This window comes from Bombyx mori, chromosome 18, assembly GCF_030269925.1.
Source record: "Bombyx mori chromosome 18, ASM3026992v2".
NCBI lineage: Eukaryota > Metazoa > Arthropoda > Insecta > Lepidoptera > Bombycidae > Bombyx > Bombyx mori.
The window spans coordinates 11,870,685-11,889,013 of record NC_085124.1 but is presented as its reverse complement, the minus strand read 5'-3'; the positions used below and the strand labels follow the sequence as shown (position 1 = coordinate 11,889,013).

The window sequence follows — 18,329 nt, the reverse complement described above, 5'->3', positions numbered from 1 at the left end:
TCCAAAGATCTTTCACTTGAAAAATAGATATGTTTTCTTTGAACTTACTTCATCGGCAGCGGTAAAGTTCGCAATATTAAGTATCGCATGATCGTGTCTTTTTGGCAGCGGCGTTCTTCCTTCCCTGGTCCAAGTGATCTTCGGAGGAGGAACTCCGACCGCTCCGCAATACAACCTTAAAGTTCCTCTCGGCTTTACTGGCATCGTTAGCACATCATTATCTTTGACCCCTACATAATCTTCCGACTCCACGAATCTGTAATATAAATAAATGCCTTTATATTTTACTGGTGGTAGGACCTCTTGTGAGTCCGCGCGGGTGGGTACCACCGCCCTGCCTATTTCTGCCGTGAAGCAGTAATGCGTTTCGGTTTGAAGGGTAGGGCAGCCGTTGTAACTATACTGAGACCTTAGAACTTATATCTCAAGGTGGGTGGCGCATTTACGTTGTGGATGTCTATGGGCTCCAGTAACCACTTAACACCAGGTGGGCTGTGAGCTCGTCCACCCATCCAAGCAATAAAAAAAAAAAAAAAAAAACATTTCATCATCAGTGTGCGAGTTTTTTAACGTTCTCGATTGCGTAAAAGTTAGCTCATATTTGTATGGAATGGGATCGTTTGCCTACGTTTGCCGTTAGGGGCGCTGTTCCAACTGCATACAAAATTGAGCTAACTTTTACGCTATCGAAAACGTTAAAAAAACTCGCACTAAGCACACTGAATGAAATTAGAAATTGTTCTACTTCAGGTTTGATGCAATGGTGGGTGTAGTGGGACCTTTCCCGAAACGTAAACATTGATCATCATAATGTGTTAATTGCTTGTTAACATTACGCGCAATGGAACACAATTGAACATCAACTGACGTTCTTGGACAGCGAGCATTCTAAAAGGCAATTCAAGCTCAGTTTAGTAAATGAACAATGTTTTCTGTTTACCATAGCCGAATAGTTTATCGGCGTTTCGGTTTCGTGAACAATTCCAATACCAGGGTACAGGTTTCACACTTTTTTTTTTAAATAAAAAATTTCAGCGTATTCGGTAAAAGGGATTTTTGGGAATATACACGGATACTATATTCCTACGTATTGCTATCTTTTAACGATCCTTTTGAATTCACACAATAGCGGTTAATTCAATACAATTTAGACATCAGCCCCGATTTTCTCAATGTCGGCGAACTCAGCGATACAACATTGAAGTAACCCTTTAAGTCAGATTTCCATTGGTTCTTGTTTCTCGTTGAATGATCCAGATACATAAATGAATGACTTTGGTTTATTCAACTCCAGCATACCCAGCTAGCCGCATTAAATGTGTGAGTATGAGTATGAGATGCATCAGATTTCCCCCCTCCTGTCCGGAAACAGATCCTTACGGTACTATAGAGTTTCCTTCGATTTCCCCAAGACTTAGCAATAAATAGAACCACGTAATCTGACGCTTCCTAATGTAACTATACGACCAACTGTCTATGACCACGAAACCTTGAAGTATTCGATTTTTCCCTTACCAATTCACTGGTAGCTTAGAGGGCTATTCCATCTACTCCCAGACGGGTAGGTGAGCTCACGAGCTCTACCTGAGAGAATTTGCTAACGATAGCCCAAGCAAGGGCAGTGCTTTGCAGAATCTACCACCCGATCGGAATCGCGGCCCATTGAGAAAAGCCGGTGAGAAACTCAGTGTAATAAGAGAAAACCTTTACTGAATATAAGGTTTTAATAAGCTAAAATTAACAGTAAAATTTGTTTTAGCTACATTAGATACATTGACAAATAACTATTAAAACAGATTGACAATGACGTCAACTTATGACTGATAGTTTCAAGTAAGAAGTTTACATCACTCAGCGAGCTGTGTCTATGGGTTAGTTCACTCGCCGCAATCGACGAGTTTTACGAGAACGGCGACCGGTAAGTATTCAAAACATTTAAAATAATATACCGATAATAAAAAATATTAATATAACGCCAAAATTAGTTTTAATCTATATATTAATACGTGAAGCAAAAACTTTGTATCCCTTTTTACGAAAATTGCGCGGACGGAAGAGTATGAAATTTTCTACACTTATAGAGAATATAGAGAAGAAGTGCACAATGCTAATATTTTTTTAAAATAATGCATAAAAGATACATTAAATCAATAAAGAAAACATTACACACACTACATACCATGTATCTGACGCACACACGCATGCATACTATTGTCAAACTTTTGTTCTTGACATCTGTGGTCAAATTGAGAATAGATTAAATATTGTTTGTCTTTGTTAATATTTTTAGTGTAGTCTTGGCGAAATTTGTGATTATAGAAGTATAAAATACAATCATAATAGTATACAAACTTACAATTCCAATTAATTATAGTCGAATTTCGACTACTGCGGGACCTCTAGTTTAAACAAAAGCGTGTTAAAATGCGTCCGTCTTAACTGACCTGACTTCTCCGGTATCGTCACGCTGTATCTTCAGCACAGTCTTCTCGGGTAGATCCGCAGCTTTCAAGCTGAGTTTGTTCGTGGCCTTGCAGCCGTATGTGCCGCTGTCAGATAACGACGTATTGTGGATCACCAGTACACCATGAGGAGTTTCTATCGGTTTCTTAGAACCCTAAAAATAAAACAACACATTTAACTTTAAAATATTAATTGGTTTTCGACAAAACCAATATACCGTTGTGATATACCTGTGCTATTAAAGCATTCGTTTCACATTTAACTAACTCGATCACCTAATCAAATAATAATTTATTTTCTTATTAAAGATATAAAATCTACTTCGGGACAGTAGTGACTTCCATCACACGCATTTTTTTTTTTTGTTGCTTATATGGGTGAACGAGCTCACAGCCTACCTGGTGTTAAGTGGTTACTGGAGCCCATAGACATCTACAACGTAAATGCCGTCACCCACCTTGAAACATGAATTGTAAGGTATCACTTTTAACAGTACAACGGTTGCCCCACCTTTCAAACCGAAACGCCTTACTGCTTCACGGCAGAAATAGCTGGGGTGTTGGTACCTACCCGTACGGACTCACATGACGTCCCACCACCAGTAATTGCGCAAATTATAATTTTGCGGGTTTGATTTTTATTACACGATGTTATTGCTTCACCGTAGAAGTCAATCGTGAACATTTGTTAAGTATTGTATTTCATTATAAAAATTGGTACCGGCCTGCAGAACTCGAACACCGTCGCACATACGAATGCACCGGACGTCTTATCCTTAGGATGTCTTATACGAGGCCACGACGAGTAGTAAACACATGAAGTAATGCGACATAAATAGACCTAGGTAAGTACCTAATGATCATACTTGATTACGTCACTGTGAACCCAGAATAGATCAAATTTAAATACATTAATACGCACTTTTGTACTCTCTTTCCACCAGGTCAGGTCAGCGGGTGGATCGGACAGCGGTTGTTTGCAGTGAAGAACCACAGTATTATGCAATGGTGCAGTAATGACGCGTTTCTCAAGACTGTTCTTACTTAAATCCAGGCTCGCTACACTCAGCTTTGCTGGTACCGATACCAATATCACTGAACCGTACAATACTACGCACTGAAATAAAAAGTATTCTACATCATAAAACCGAAAACATTACCAAACTCATTAGTACTGAAAAAGGGAACACTAAATTTTAACAACCCAAAAAAAAAGATTTTAGGCTATCAAACGATTTACCGTAAAGTCCAGAAAATATTTTGGATATTAATATTTCATCAAGATAGCTTTTACATTTGGAGGCCGTAAAATTTCGAACATTCAAAAAATGCCCGGTGTAAATGTTCGGTTAACAATTTATGTGAATTCGTTCAACTTTGACTTTGAATAAAGTAAAAAGTTGCTATATAAATATTCAGATAATAAAAGCGATAATAAAATACGTAATAGGTACTTAAAAATTAACAGAACCAAAATTTGGTACCTGATAAAAAGCAGTTTGTGTATTGTCTTTCACTTCGACGGCCAGACGACTTGAGACTTCAGTGGATTTTTCCTTGCCTGTCACCACTTTCTCCCAGATACCTTCAGGGCCGTCAACGGGTCGCGTTCGCCAAATCAGCTTCTCAGCCGGTACGTCCACTTCACACTCGAAGGTTACCGAGTCACCGACAGGAGCCGTTACGGATTCTGGATACTTTATGAAGTTCATGTCGATTTCTGTAAAACATGCAGAGAGAATTCAAATATTAATTATAAAAGCTAGCCGTAATATACCTTTATTTTTGGACCGCGCCGGCCAAACCCCTTTGAGGCTCCCGCGCCTTATATGTGGGACTCGGAGGCCAAAGATTTTGGAGGCCTACCCAATAAACGACCCCTCTGCATTCTCGACTAATTCCTGACCCTCACAGAACCCGAGGTAAGGGAGATTTGGCGGTCAACACTTAGCAGCATTATACCCAGAGGATCGTCATCCGTTGGGGTGAAGTGATAGAAAAAACTCTACACTATACTGGTTTTGGGGCTTTACTTTGTTCAACTCCAACGTATCCAGCTAGCCGCATTCAATGCGTGAGTGTGAATATGAAATGCTGCGAGAATTCCCTCTTCGGAAAAAAAACCTGACGGTACTACAGAGTTTTCTTGGGCTTTCGTGAGTCAAGATATTACGTAGAGTCGGTAGATCAGAGATCCATTTGATGTCGTCGATACCACATTTCTATTGTCTTATATTTCATATCTTCACTAATTTTCTCTATTAACAAACCATCGGGCTTAGACAGCGTCAACACTGAACTGACTCACCCTCGCATGAAGCATATTAGCAAGGATATTACAGGAATTTCAATGTATTACGATTAAGAAACCTGTCCACTTTTTTTTTTATTCTTGTTGCACGAACAAAAAATGCTGCCATATATATTTTAAGCATAACGATGTTCGCCTTATCGTAGAACGCTTAAACGAAAAAGTGACGCAACGCGATTCCGACCGAAAGGAGTTGTAATCAGAATCACTTTTTATTTGCATACCGAGAGCCAGACCGAAACGAGAAAAAAAAAGAAATCCTGATGTCCTTGATACCTTGTTACCCACACTTCGATCTTGTGTGACGCATGCAACAATGCTGTGTGTGAGCTAAGCCCGTTAGAATAACAACCTTATTCTGAAGCAGGTAAAGTTAATATTATTTATACTCCTTTAATTGAGATGTATCAGGACGTTTTGTTCGTTTTTCTGGACACTATTTATGTGATTTGAGCTCCGACGACGATGACTTGTTCATAAACATAGTTTCTGATTTAAAGTAAATCTGCTATCTGTTTTTTTCTTTTTATACAAAAATTTGACAGGCATTTAATTTTCATTTTATATTTCATTTATTTCAAACTCAGTTGAACAGTTTAATTACAAAATTACGTAAAAAAAATTAGCGCCCGCTACATCAAGCTATGTTCAGTGTTTTCGTGTGGTCTCCGTCTCTGTCTGTAGGAGCTACGTGTGCTTTCAATGAGAAACAGTTAAAACAGAAACAGAAAAAAAACATGATGTTTTAATCTTCCAAGCTGAATGTACACAAAACGGCGTGTTATTATGAAATATCTTTCCTGTGCTTTTGATATCTAATGTCAAACGTTGGAAGAAGAAAAAATTTCGCAAAATCCCTCAGGCTGAACCCCGTAAGCTCTCCTACACTAAGATAACTAACAGTAGGTAGTCAAAAAAAATTAAGACATTCGAAATTCTTACTAATTACTGGTTCATAGCAGGAAAAGGCAAGGTGGTTCTTTACCCTTGTTGGCACATAAATATTTTTTTTTTTTTTATTGCTTAGATGGGTGGACGAGCTCACAGCCCACCTGATGTTAAGTGGTTACTGGAGCCCATAGACATCTACAACGTAGACGCGCCACCCACCTTGAGATACAAGTTCTAAAGTCTCAGTATAGTTACGCCATACAGACGCCTGGCCTTCCCGAGAATGATCTTGATAATTCTAGGGATGACGTATTGGCTATAAAAACATTGCAGAGATAACACGGAGGCAGTTAGTAATCGGATCTACTCGAAGCGAAACAGCGAACGGATCACTTGAAGCCAAGCGGAAGAAGTGAATTACGAATTGTAAAGTGTTCTGTAAGTGTTCTAAGTGTTAAACAGAGTTTTAATTTGTAGCTCCGTGGAAGTTTTATTTATCCCGAAACCCAGCGTGTAACAATATTGTTGCCGACACAGTAGGAAGCTTTTTTGTTCTAATACCATTAACGACAATTTGAAGACCAGACATTGTAAATCTGAGAGATCTAGCTATAGCAACGGGGCGTGGTGTGGTCCCAACCATTAATTTGAAGATGCATCGTAGCATCTTTTAGTCTTAGTCTTCATCTGGTATGATTACAACAACGTCTTTTACGCACATATTATTTTGATCTGATTTGAGGCCATTATTCCGAACAATTTTTATTGTACATTAAAACTCAAATACCTACATCCATTTTTGGTACCCTTGTTAATCACTTGCAAACAAAATTGATTTTACGTAGCATCCTCATTTCACACTTCAAGTTATATTCCGTCTTCTTTGAGATAAATCTCAGAAGCACTTTAAATTTTCTAACTACAAAAAAAACTAAGTACCTACGCGCTTATTTGTCCAAACAATTCCTTAAATCCTATTGTAATCAAAAAAGGACTGAGGGCGGTGAGGATAGGAGGGAAAAAAACTACAAATCCTCCTGTAGGTAGTTACTAATGAGTTCATACAAATACTTGGACCCCATAATGACGAGTAAGCGTAAAATTTGTTATGTACTTACAGCACACAGACACACATACACATACACGCACTCACAAGAAAACTTGATGCATTGTATCGCTTAGGGTCCCGTACATCATCCCAGTTTCTTTTGTGAGCAAAAGTGATTAGAGCTTCTTATTAACGAGTCTCCTTGTTAAGTAAGTAACCTGTGAAAAACTACCGAGTGCTTAGATGCTTTTTTTAAAGGTAAGTATTAAACAAGTCAACCAATCAAAGTTCTCAATTATCACATTTGTTGATATAATGATAATCGTTTTTCACAGATGTTTTATAATGAGACGTAATGTATAAGAGGAATGTTTTAATATTTGTTGACTCTTAAAATTTTCGGTATCGATTGTTTAATAGTACAACGTAACTTTAAGACTAAGATAAAACTGATTTTTTTTGATGAGATATTTAAAAAAAAACTTTTTTTGTTACAAATAATAGATTAATTTCTCAACAGAACCCGCAATATTCGAACAGTTTAAAACTCTGTTTGTGTTGTAAACACAAAATAACTGTGTCAATGTGTGCGTCGCTACCTGCGGTATCCGGGAGCTTGCCAGTCACGCCTGTTACAATTCCAAAATAAAGAAAAAAACATTCTATCCCGCCCGACGACCATCTATTTTACACCTAATTCATTGACGGGCGATTTACATATCGTATTCTGTCACACCTTATATGATAAGCAATGGATAAAGTACCATTGTAAAAACAAAGGAATTTTCGGTTTTTTTTAATCATGCTGAATACAGTTTCGTTGAATCTATACTAATCTATACTTCTATCTATACTATATACTATATATCTATACTATCTATATCTATACTAATATTATAAAGAGGAAAGATTTGTTTGTTTGTTTGTTTCGAATAGGCTCCGAAACTACTGGACCGATTTGAAAAATTATTTTTCCATTAGAAGCCGACATTGTCCCTGATGAACATAGGCTACTTTTTTTTTTTTTTTTGGTTTCATGTGTGTTTTAATGTTTCCGAAGCGAAGCGAGGGCGGGTCGCTAGTAGTATTATAAAGAGGAAAGATTTGTTTGTTTGTATTCAATAGGCTCCGAAACTACTGAACAGATTTAAAAAATTCTTTCAATGTTGGAAAACTACGCTATGCCCGGGTGATATAGGCTACATTTATTATATTTAAAAAAAAATAGGGATCCTTACTGAAACTCCAATAATGTAACCCAATGTGTAACAAAATTACCTAAAATGCTTTACATCACGTGCGCTACTTCCCAAGCGAAGCCGGAGCGGTCCGCTACTATTTTAATAAACATGCATTTAACGGTAGGCAGCGGCTTGGCTCTGGCCTCTACCCCTAGCATTGCTGAAATTCATGGGCAACGGTAACAGTTCATCATCAGGTGGGCTGTATGCTCGTCCGCCTTAAGGGCAATAAAAAAAGGCTTTGGGTATAAAAAAATATTTGAATGGTCGGACTGTTGTTACACAATAAAACTGAGACACTGACCTCATGTCTCAAGGCTTATCTTGTATTGTATTCCCGTTTAGATTTCTATAGACCAGGGGTGGCCAACCGGTAGATCGCGATCGACCGGTCGATCGTGGCTATTAGTTCAGTCGATCGTGCCAAGACCAAAAAGGCATAAATTAGGAGTGGGTAATATCGGTTTTGCCGCGTATCGAATCGTATCTATATATCGAGGATCAATATCGGATATTGAATCTATATATTTTCTGAATCTATATATTGATGGATGCTAGTAGATTTTCTCGATTCATGATATTTGAGATTTGAAACGATACGCTGATATAATATCGTAGTAGATTTAGATTTAAGTCAACGTTATACGGTTGGTTTTCTGATATCAATTTATAATATGATCTTAAAGTAATAAAAAGAACATGAAAATAAAAATATCAAAAAAACTTTCCTTCATGCTTTTACCAGGCTTAGGACTGGCTACATTATTTTCAGTTTTTAGTATTTTGTGTCTTAATTTAAAATTACAAAATATACCAAAAGAGTGTAGATTTCAAAAGTTTAATACAAACACAAGAAATAAATTCAATTATTTGGATTCAACTAAAAATAGAAAAATGTGTACTTTAAAAATCAAACACAAAAAACTTTTAAGTATTTATAAACACTTGTCCAAAAATTCTAGTTCAAGGTCAAAGCGCGTGAAATTAAATTCAACGATGCAAATAGGCTATACTGCATTCAAGTTAGGGTCGAAAGTTGAAACTTCTTTCCTTAATTGTATCCTGCTGATACGCTAAGAATAATCTACAGACATATGGACTTAAATATAAGGTTTACAATTGTATGGATAATGCCTGTTTCCGTTTCATTCATCACATGATATCCCTATCGTGCGCTCACTCACTCTGGCCGATTCAATACGAACCAAACGAATATTGCTGATATTAACGAATCGGTACGATATGCCGATGCGCATCACATCGAGCAATATCGTGTATCGGCTGATATCGAAATATAGATTTCGATTCACGAATCGGTACGATATGGCGATGCGCATCACATCGAGCAATATCGTGTATCGGCTGATATCGATATATAGATTTCGTGCGGGGCGATATCGGATTCAACGATATTGCTGCGATATATAGATATTGAATCTATATACGATTTATATCACCCACTCCTAGCATAAATACATAGAACAGACTACGCGACGTAATCACCAATTGCTGCACGCATAATCTTCAGCTTGTACCATTTGTTAATGAACATTAAGTCACACATAATAGTTCTCTTTTATTATATAATTTCAGCTTTATGTTAATTTTTTTAATAAAAGAAAATATACTACTCATTTGTATACTGAACTACATTGTTTCATTAAATTTCAAGAAAGGGCATTGGTAGATCGTAGACTGTTTCGTCAGTAAACAGTAGATGTTGGTTTTAATCAAGTTGGCCACCCCTGCTATACTATAGACTGATACAAACTTAACATCAGCTGTGTACTTGTTCATCTTTCTGCGAAATAAATACCCAAATATTCTAAAGAAGATACAGCTTTTCAAAAATCTGAATTATATATTATACTAGCTGACCCGGCAAACATTGTTTTGCCATATATAAGATTTCTAGGGAATTTCTAGTGTAGAATAAAAAACTAACTTATTGTAAGTGTGTAAGGATGTGGTAAATGAGTGAAAGAGGTATGTAGTGCTGTGAACGATGAGGGAATATATAATAAAAATAACAAAACCTAATTCAACCACATAATACATCATTATAACAAAAAAAAATGTCCAAATAAAAAAAAAAAATGTTAGGGGTGGACAACTCTAATCACTTAGGGGTATAAAAAATAGATAGTAGCCGATTCTCAGGCTTACTGAATATGCATAAAAAATTTCATGAGAATCGGTCAAGCGGTTTCGGAGGAGTATGGGAACGAACATTGTGACACGAGAATTTTATATATTAGATTTAATTTCACGTGTCTGACAACAATATTCAAATTTCGTCGAATAGCACGTTAGTCGTCCGTGACCACGAAAATTGGTAAAGTATTCGAAGCGTCTGAAATGATATAAGCGACAATAAAAAACGCGAGTATAAACCGCAAACGTAGCTGTCAAGTATGTTAACGCCTCGTGAAATCCGAAAAAAATAATATAGGTCTAGAAGTTTTCAAATATATTCGATAGGGATTTTTTGTATAAGTGTTCTAAATCTATATATTAATACGTGAAGCAAAAACTTTGTATGCCTTTTTACGAAAATCGCGCGGACGGAGGAATGTGAAATTTTCCACACTTATAGAGAATATAGAGAAGAAATGCACAATGCTAATATTTTTTTTAAATAATGCATAAAAGATACATTAAATCGATAAAGAAAACATTACACACACTACATACCATGTATATGACGCACACACGCATGCATAGGTACTATTTATTGTCAAACTTTTGTTCTTGACGTCTGTGGTCAAATTGAGATTAGATTAAATGTTGTTTGTCTTTATAATTATTTTTTATAGTGTAGCCTTGGCGAAATTTTTGATTATAGTAACATAGGCCGAGTAACATAGGCTATACTCTTTCTTGAAAAAAATTGAGGATCCTTACTAAAACTCCAATAATGTAACCCAAGGTGTAAAAAAATTACTTAAAATATTCTTTACATCGCGTGCCCTGTGAAAACTATTGATGATAGTATAAAATAATGCACTACGACTTTGTAGAACACATTATTATTCACAAAAAGTGTCCCGACAGCATATTTCTAAAAATTATAGTTATGCCGCAATAAGTGTTATTTATTTGAATAAAACAGCCTCAAATGTCGTTGAAATTTTTATTAAAGACCCGAGCGGAGCCGGAGCAGAACGCTTGTCGTTTATATTATGATTGTATATATTTAATAAATAAATAAAAAACTGCGCAATAGTCGATATTCCAACGTTTCGCACTTTATACGCATTAATAGAGAGTCGATCTATCGACGGTTCAAACGAATGCCTTGAATCGTTGCTTTGTTTCACAGTACGCTTCCAGAGTTCATTTTGGCCTCTAATTAACATGAAAACACCTTTTAAAAGTTATTTGGTAACTAGGGAGACATCGGCTCGTCTACCATTGCCAATGTACGTGACGTGAAGTGATGTGCCGTGACGGATATGACGAACGAACGACAAAAGAACAACGTCTCAAACCGTTGACTTCTCGCACGACAGACCTTTGACTTTTACTAAGTTTACCACCGCAAACATTATACAAAATATACTTCAAAAGGAACTTACCGGCCAAAACCGCGGTCGCCGCCAACAGCAACGGGATGCTTATCGGCAAAGACATCGTGGGGTACCTACAAAATATTGTACTGCATTTAGTCATTGCTATGAGATGTAAGCACAGTGATTTTTATTTATTCAAGACTTAAATTAAAATTGACAAGCCAAAGATTGACAAAAAAAAAGAGGTCTAATCTTTTTTTTTGGTCAGGAAGGACCGGCCAGTCGCCTGGACCATGACTCCAGCACGGACCGCCGAGATTGGACCCTCTGCACTCTAAGCACACTAGGGCTGGGACGCGCCACCCCCGCGCACGAAGGTCAGCCCGCCACTGATATTCAGCGGAGAGCGCCTCCGCCTCCAGGACCCAAGGCGGCGCCCCAGCCAGTATACACGCCGCTTCGAGGGAGATGGTACGATAACCACGGATGACCCTGACGGCAATGGTGTATTGCGACCGTTGCAGCAGCTTCGCCACCCCCACGACCAGGGAATGACCCACACGGGCGCCCCATATAGGGCCATTGATCGCATCACCCCTGTATAAAGACGGCGCGACTCCTGGTCAGGCCCCCCGACGTTGGGTAGAAGCCGGTTTAACGCGCCGGCCATCCACAACAAACGAGGGACCAAGTTCTGAAAATGAGCACGGTAGGTCCAACGACTGTCCAGAATGAGGCCGAGGTACTTCAACTGCACCCTGACCCCAATACAGACGCCAGAAATAGGTTTTTTTTATATATAAATGATTGCCTTTTAAAATCTTTGTGTACAAGAATATTGTACAGATTATTCAGATCTTAATTTACATAAACGTAAATAAATGTTTCCATTCTAATTTATATGACTGCTAATATTAAAAATTAGTGGTTATTAATATTACAATATAACAATCCCGTTTTGTTCCCTTTTTTCTCTTAATAAACTGGATACAATTCCATTAGCCGATCTTTTAATGGCAGCCGTGTTGCTACATCAACTTTCATTTAAAACGTTTTAAAGATTTATGAATGAAAATAAAAAGAGCTTCGGATCCCAGATAACTGAGACCGACCGGCTCTGATCAAAGACAAACAGCGATAAATAACCAAAGGTTTAACTTCGACTGAATATAAAAGAGCGAGAATTAAAAATTGAAGCCGAGTAAAATACCGCATCCAAGAATTTACATAATCTAGGTATTTTTTGTTAGAAATTTTTGTTATGTTTTTTATTATTTTGCTAACAACGAGTTTTCTTTCATGTTTTGTATATTCATCTATTAAATATAATATATTTGCTTTGAGAATAAAAAGTATATATCATATTTTATATTCTGAACATGTTCAAAGTTGAAATATAAAAACTATAAAATACTGTATTCATTTTTTTCTGAATTTAAATCTGTTACAGGAAATAACAAAACCATCAATTTGTCAAACGCCTCTGTCACTGAAGTAAATTCACACATAATAAAACTCATTTCAGCGTACCAATTAAAAGAATGAGTATATACTAAAAAAAAATATATACCTAATCCTCCTGTTGGGACTTCCTTTTCCTTATTCCTTCCTCAATCCCCTATCCACGCCATCTGTTGACACTACGAGAAAAACTACGCGCGTATGAAAATGGCGCGAAGTGTGTAAAAAAAACTAAAAACATGGTGCCGGTGCAAAAACAATAAAATTGTGATTTGTTGATCAATCAGCACATATAACTCTCGCCAGTGAGAAAATTAAATAGTGCATCAACGAAATACAGAGTGAGTCCTAAAACTTATCCTTTTCCCAGTCCCAAACATCTAAATTCAAAACATATTTAGTGGTCCGTTTCGAGCGCGAATAACCTATGGTAACTAGGGGCATATTCGTTAGAAAACTCTAGTTCTACATTTCATTTCGCTTTAATCTTATCCTAATAACAATATAACTATTATTTTATAATATTATTTTACTATTTAAAGCATAAAATAACAATATTTTTTTTATAAATCTCAAGTGACGTAGGTAGTTTAAGAAATTTCTCGGTTGTAAAAATAGCATTCATTTGCAACATAATTTTTGTATTCAAATTCCAATTATATTTGTATTGTTACTATAATTTACGTATTCTATAATGTCAGAACTCAAATTAAAACTTCTAACAAGTCAACGTGAATATGTTTTTAAGGACATACAAATACTTTATAATTTATCACAACAAATTGCATCAGATTCGTCAAAATTATCTCAATTCAATGTTCGATACAAACGTCTAGATGTTTTACGGCAAGAATATTTAGATCTAACTAATCAAATAAATGCGTTAAAACTTGAAATTAATCCTAAAGACAAAATCGATATGCAAGTTGTTAAGGCATTTGACGACATGTATTACGCGATATCGGAAGCGTCTAACGCCGACCCCGGCAACGCCGGCGCACCCGCGTCGCATTACGTCTCACCCAAGCCGTTTGGTCAGCAAGTACGTTTACCAAAAATTAATTTAATCAAGTTTGATGGTAGAATTGAGCAATGGCGGACTTTTTATGATACATTTTCGTCGCTTGTACACGAGAATGAGAATATTACAGCAATTGAGAAATTTCATTATTTAATATCGTGTCTATCGGGTGCTGCTTTATCGATTGCCAAAGGGGTACCTGTTACATCTGATAATTATCAAATAGTTTTCGATGCGCTAGTGGGTCGATTTGAAAATAAAAGATTATTAGCTACATCTTATTTAGACAAAATTATACAATTTCAGCAATTGAAAAGTTCTAACATTAATGATTTATTGATATTAAATAATTTATTATACGAAAGTGTCAATGCCCTCAAGGCAATAAACATTCCCAATCTTGGTGAATTTATATTATTCTATTTGGCGTCCCGTACTTTAGACAGTGACACTCGTAAAAGATTTGAATCACAGTTACAGGAAAATTCAAATAACCTAAGTACCTACTATAAACGACTTACTAACTTTTTTACAAAACTATGTTAAGATACTAGAGGTTAGTGAACCAAGCTCGTCATCTGTTGTACGTATACAACAAACTAATAAACAACTCACAAATTATAAGAGTGCACCTCGCAATGAATGTTTTTCTAAAAAACCTTATTTGAAATCAACATCATTGCCCGTTAATTCAAATATATCTTCAAGTGTCAACACCGGCGCACCGTGTAGCTGTTGTGAACAACAACATAATCTATATAAGTGTCCTAAATTTCAAGCTTTAGGCATACAAGACCGGCTTAATTTAGTGACATCAAAATCTTTATGTAAAAACTGTTTACGCCCAAATCATAACATTAACAAGTGTTATTCAAAATTAAATTGTTTTACTTGTGGACAACGACATCATACGCTTCTCCATGAGGTCAATACAGCTGTGAGTGGCATGGTCACAGTTGACGTACGCCCGGACGAGATCACACGTAATCCTACCTTCGAGTCTAGCACTGCAGCCTCCACTAATGCGTATGTGGGCTACAGTCGCTCGGTAGTTCTGTTGGGTACTTGTGTAGTTCGCGTTCGTCATCCTCGCAGTACTAATCAATCATTTCTTGTACGTGCGTTGATTGATAGTGGTGCTCAAGATTGTTTCATTACCAAGTCATGTTGTCAACGTTTGGGCTTACCATTACGTCGCTGTCCATTAGCCGTAGTTGGTCTAGGTCAAAATGCTGTACATCACGTGACTGGAGTTACTTCTTGCACTGTACTTTCTCGTACTTCAGAAAATCCTCATTTCAACATTAATCCTATCGTAGTAAATACTATAACGAGTAAAATGCCTGCTACAAACTTACCTACTAATCTTCGTGAATCTTTTAAACATCTGGTCCTCGCTGATGAGAATTTTGATAAACCATCAAATGTAGATTTACTACTCGGCGCAGAACTGTTCCATAGTATTTATGACGGTCAACGCGTTCAGCCCAGTCATGATCTACCGGTAGCTTTACACAGCGTATTTGGTTGGGTCATCACCGGCAAACTTGATACAAACCATTTACCTCCGCCAACAATATCTTCTCTCTTAGCATCCACACGTTCTCTAGACGAGGGACTCAAGCGATTCTGGGAGATCGAAGAACCTCCAAGTCAGGTTATCTTAAACCCTGAAGATATTAAATGTGAACAAATGTACTCAAATCTAACGTATCGTAATCCCGACGGCAGATATGTTGTACCTATGCTTCTCAAAGAACCTATCAGTCAACTAGGCGATTCTTTCAACCAATCTTTCTCTCGGCTCGTTAACCTAGAACGACGCCTTAATCGAAACTTAGAGTTGAAAAAAGAGTACACCGCCTTTATGCGCGAATACAAGCTGTTAGGGCATATGGAGCCTAGCGCTGACTCGAATAAAATCGGGCAGTATATAATTCCTCATCATTGTGTCATTCGCCCGGAAAGTACAACGACTAAACTTAGGGTTGTATTCGATGCTAGCGCCAAAACTACCAATGGCAAATCTCTTAACGATCTTGTATATACTGGTCCAAAACTTCAAAACGATATAGGAGATATACTTACAAAATTTCGGTTGCATGCTGTTGTTTTTACTGCCGACATCAGTAAGATGTATCGAAACATCGTACTTAGGCCAGAAGACCGAAAATGGCAGCATATACTTTGGCGCGATTCTCCTTCTGATCCTGTAACTGAGTATGAGCTGAAAACGGTAACTTACGGGGTTACGAGTTCCCCTTATCTGGCAATACGTACTCTGCATCAATTAGCCTCTGACTACGAAAAAGAGTGGCCCTTAGCTGCTGCTAGTCTTCGTCATGATACTTTCATGGATGACATCACTGTTGGTGCTACATCTATTGAAACTGCACTGAAACATAAAGAAGAGTTAATACAAATGTTAGCGCGTGCTAAGTTCGAATTACGTAAATGGAGTAGCAACTCACCTGAATTCCTCACCCAGATACCAACGGAACATTGTCAGGTTCCAAAAACATTTTGTGATGAAAAACAAAAACAAAGTATCAAGATTCTTGGAGTCCGATGGGATCCAGCTGATGATAACTTCACTTATGCTTTATCAGAACTCACTCCAGGGAATACAAAACGTTCTATTCTATCAAACGTCGCCAGAATTTATGATCCACTCGGATGGTTAGCCCCAATGGTTCTAATAGCTAAGCTTACCTTACAAGAACTATGGCGCCTTCAGCTTGACTGGGATGAAACTGTACCGTCAGATATGTTGTCTCAGTGGCATCTATTTACATCCGAGTTTCACTACCTGAAGGATATTAAAATTCCTCGACTAATTGTACCTCTTCATTCAAAATCATACGAACTTGTAGGTTTTTGTGATGGATCTACCAAGGCTTATGGTTGTTCTGTGTACTTACGTATCACTACCGACACTGAAATTACATCTCACTTGCTTATTGCAAAATCTAAAGTAGCTCCATTAAAAGTTCTTACTGTCAACCGATTGGAGCTATGTAGTGCTGTATTGCTAGCAAAAGTATTGAAGCATATTAGTAATTTACTAAATGAAACTCAAACCTCAAACATAACAATTTCAAAGATATGGGCATTCACTGATAGCTCAACTGTACTATCATGGCTGCAAACAGCACCTCATCGTCTTAAAACTTTCGTTGCACACCGTGTCGTGAAGCTGTTAGATAATTTGTCTGTCGAAAATTGGTATCACGTGTCAACGTATGATAATCCAGCAGATTACTGCAGTCGTGGTCTTACCTGCTCTCAACTTGTGGCTTGTTCCACTTGGTGGACAGGACCCAAATGGATAGTCTCGAATTCTTCTACATGGCCGGTGTCTGAAAAATTACCTTATTTAAAGGAATTAGCCGAAGTAAAATCCAGCTTCTTGTGCCATGTTCTTTTGGAATCTTCTAACAATAGTATTCTAACTCAGTTAATTGAGAAGTACTCTTCATTGTTGAGGCTACAACGCATCTTTGCCTGGTGTCGACGTTTTATTGCAAACGCAACTCGTCCGCCAGAAAAACGTATCAAATCTTTTTTAACTTTTACAGAACTAGAAGACTCTCTCTTTACCATTGTAAAACATGTTCAGTCTCTTACATTCGCTAGCGAAATTAGTGCGATTAAAAGTGGAAAATCTTGTTCTCGCACTATAATAAAGTTAGCGCCAATTCTCGATCAACGAGGTCTGTTACGAGTGGGGGGACGATTAAAAAATGCAAACTTGCCACAATCAGCTATAAATCCGTTATTGTTGCCAAAAACCTCCCATCTTTCTCGGATCATTATTGACTATTACCATCGTTTATTTCTACACTGTGGACCTCGTGCGTTACAATCTTTAATTCAAAGAAAATTTTGGATCTTAGGTATTCGTAATCTTATTAGATCGCGGCTTTCAAAATGCGTCACCTGTTTCAAAGTAAATCCTATACCCCTTCAACCTGTAATGGGTGATCTTCCCTCTATTCGAGTTCAAGCAGCTCGTTGCTTTCAAAATATAGGGGTCGATTTTGCAGGACCTTTTATCGTGAAAGAAAGTCGCAGACGAAATGCCAAAACATATAAAACTTATGCCTGTATATTTGTCTGTCTAGCGGTTAAGGCAATTCACATTGAATTGGTAACTGAGCTCTCCACCTCGGCCTTTATTGCTGCTCTAGATAGGTTTGTGTCCCGTCGTGGTTTATGTAGTACCATTATTTCGGATTGTGGTTCAAATTTCGTGGGTGCTAAACGCTATCTTAGCGAGATGCATCAATTAATGCTAAGCAAGAATCTTGAAGTTGAGACTATTTTGATAAACCGAGGAATCCAATGGAAACTAAACCCGCCGACCGGAAGTCATTTTGGAG

The 18,329-nt window shown here is 37.4% G+C and overlaps 2 protein-coding genes and 1 long non-coding RNA gene across 4 annotated transcripts in view; 2 read left to right on the top strand and 1 right to left on the bottom strand.

Annotated features, from left to right (window-relative positions):
- LOC101739270 (interference hedgehog) overlaps window positions 1-18,329 on the bottom strand; it is a 59,092-nt gene that overhangs the window by 16,084 nt on the left and 24,679 nt on the right. Inside the window, exons 2-6 of one of the 2 annotated variants that reach the window (XM_038017187.2) lie at window positions 11,532-11,596; window positions 3,947-4,182; window positions 3,385-3,579; window positions 2,445-2,617; window positions 49-256 (exon numbers count right to left, since the gene is read on the bottom strand). In XM_038017187.2, the coding sequence (XP_037873115.1) occupies window positions 49-256; window positions 2,445-2,617; window positions 3,385-3,579; window positions 3,947-4,182; window positions 11,532-11,586 (867 nt within the window). In that variant the 5' untranslated portion in view covers window positions 11,587-11,596. The remainder of the gene's footprint in view (window positions 1-48; window positions 257-2,444; window positions 2,618-3,384; window positions 3,580-3,946; window positions 4,183-11,531; window positions 11,597-18,329) is intronic. The other variant, XM_038017188.2, reaches the window with a different exon arrangement.
- On the top strand, window positions 4,196-12,464 carry LOC134200587 (uncharacterized). Its single transcript, XR_009975568.1, has 2 exons — window positions 4,196-6,102; window positions 11,734-12,464. It is a non-coding gene; the product is annotated as an uncharacterized LOC134200587 (long non-coding RNA).
- On the top strand, window positions 13,846-17,310 carry LOC119629891 (uncharacterized). The gene is made up of 3 exons (XM_038017416.1): window positions 13,846-13,968; window positions 15,110-16,626; window positions 17,202-17,310. Exons 1-3 carry the CDS (start codon window positions 13,846-13,848, stop codon window positions 17,308-17,310), a joined length of 1,749 nt encoding a protein of 582 aa, XP_037873344.1.

Excerpts from the sequence above, each read along its gene's own strand:
- LOC119629891 (XM_038017416.1), top strand. The coding sequence starts at position 13,846 with ATGCAAGTTGTTAAGGCATTTGACGACATGTATTACGCGATATCGGAA. Across the intron at positions 13,969-15,109 it reads CCAAGCCGTTTGGTCAGCAA|TCATGTTGTCAACGTTTGGG; the intron begins GTACGTTTACCA and ends TTCATTACCAAG. Across the intron at positions 16,627-17,201 it reads ATTTATGATCCACTCGGATG|CAGATTACTGCAGTCGTGGT; the intron begins GTTAGCCCCAAT and ends ATGATAATCCAG.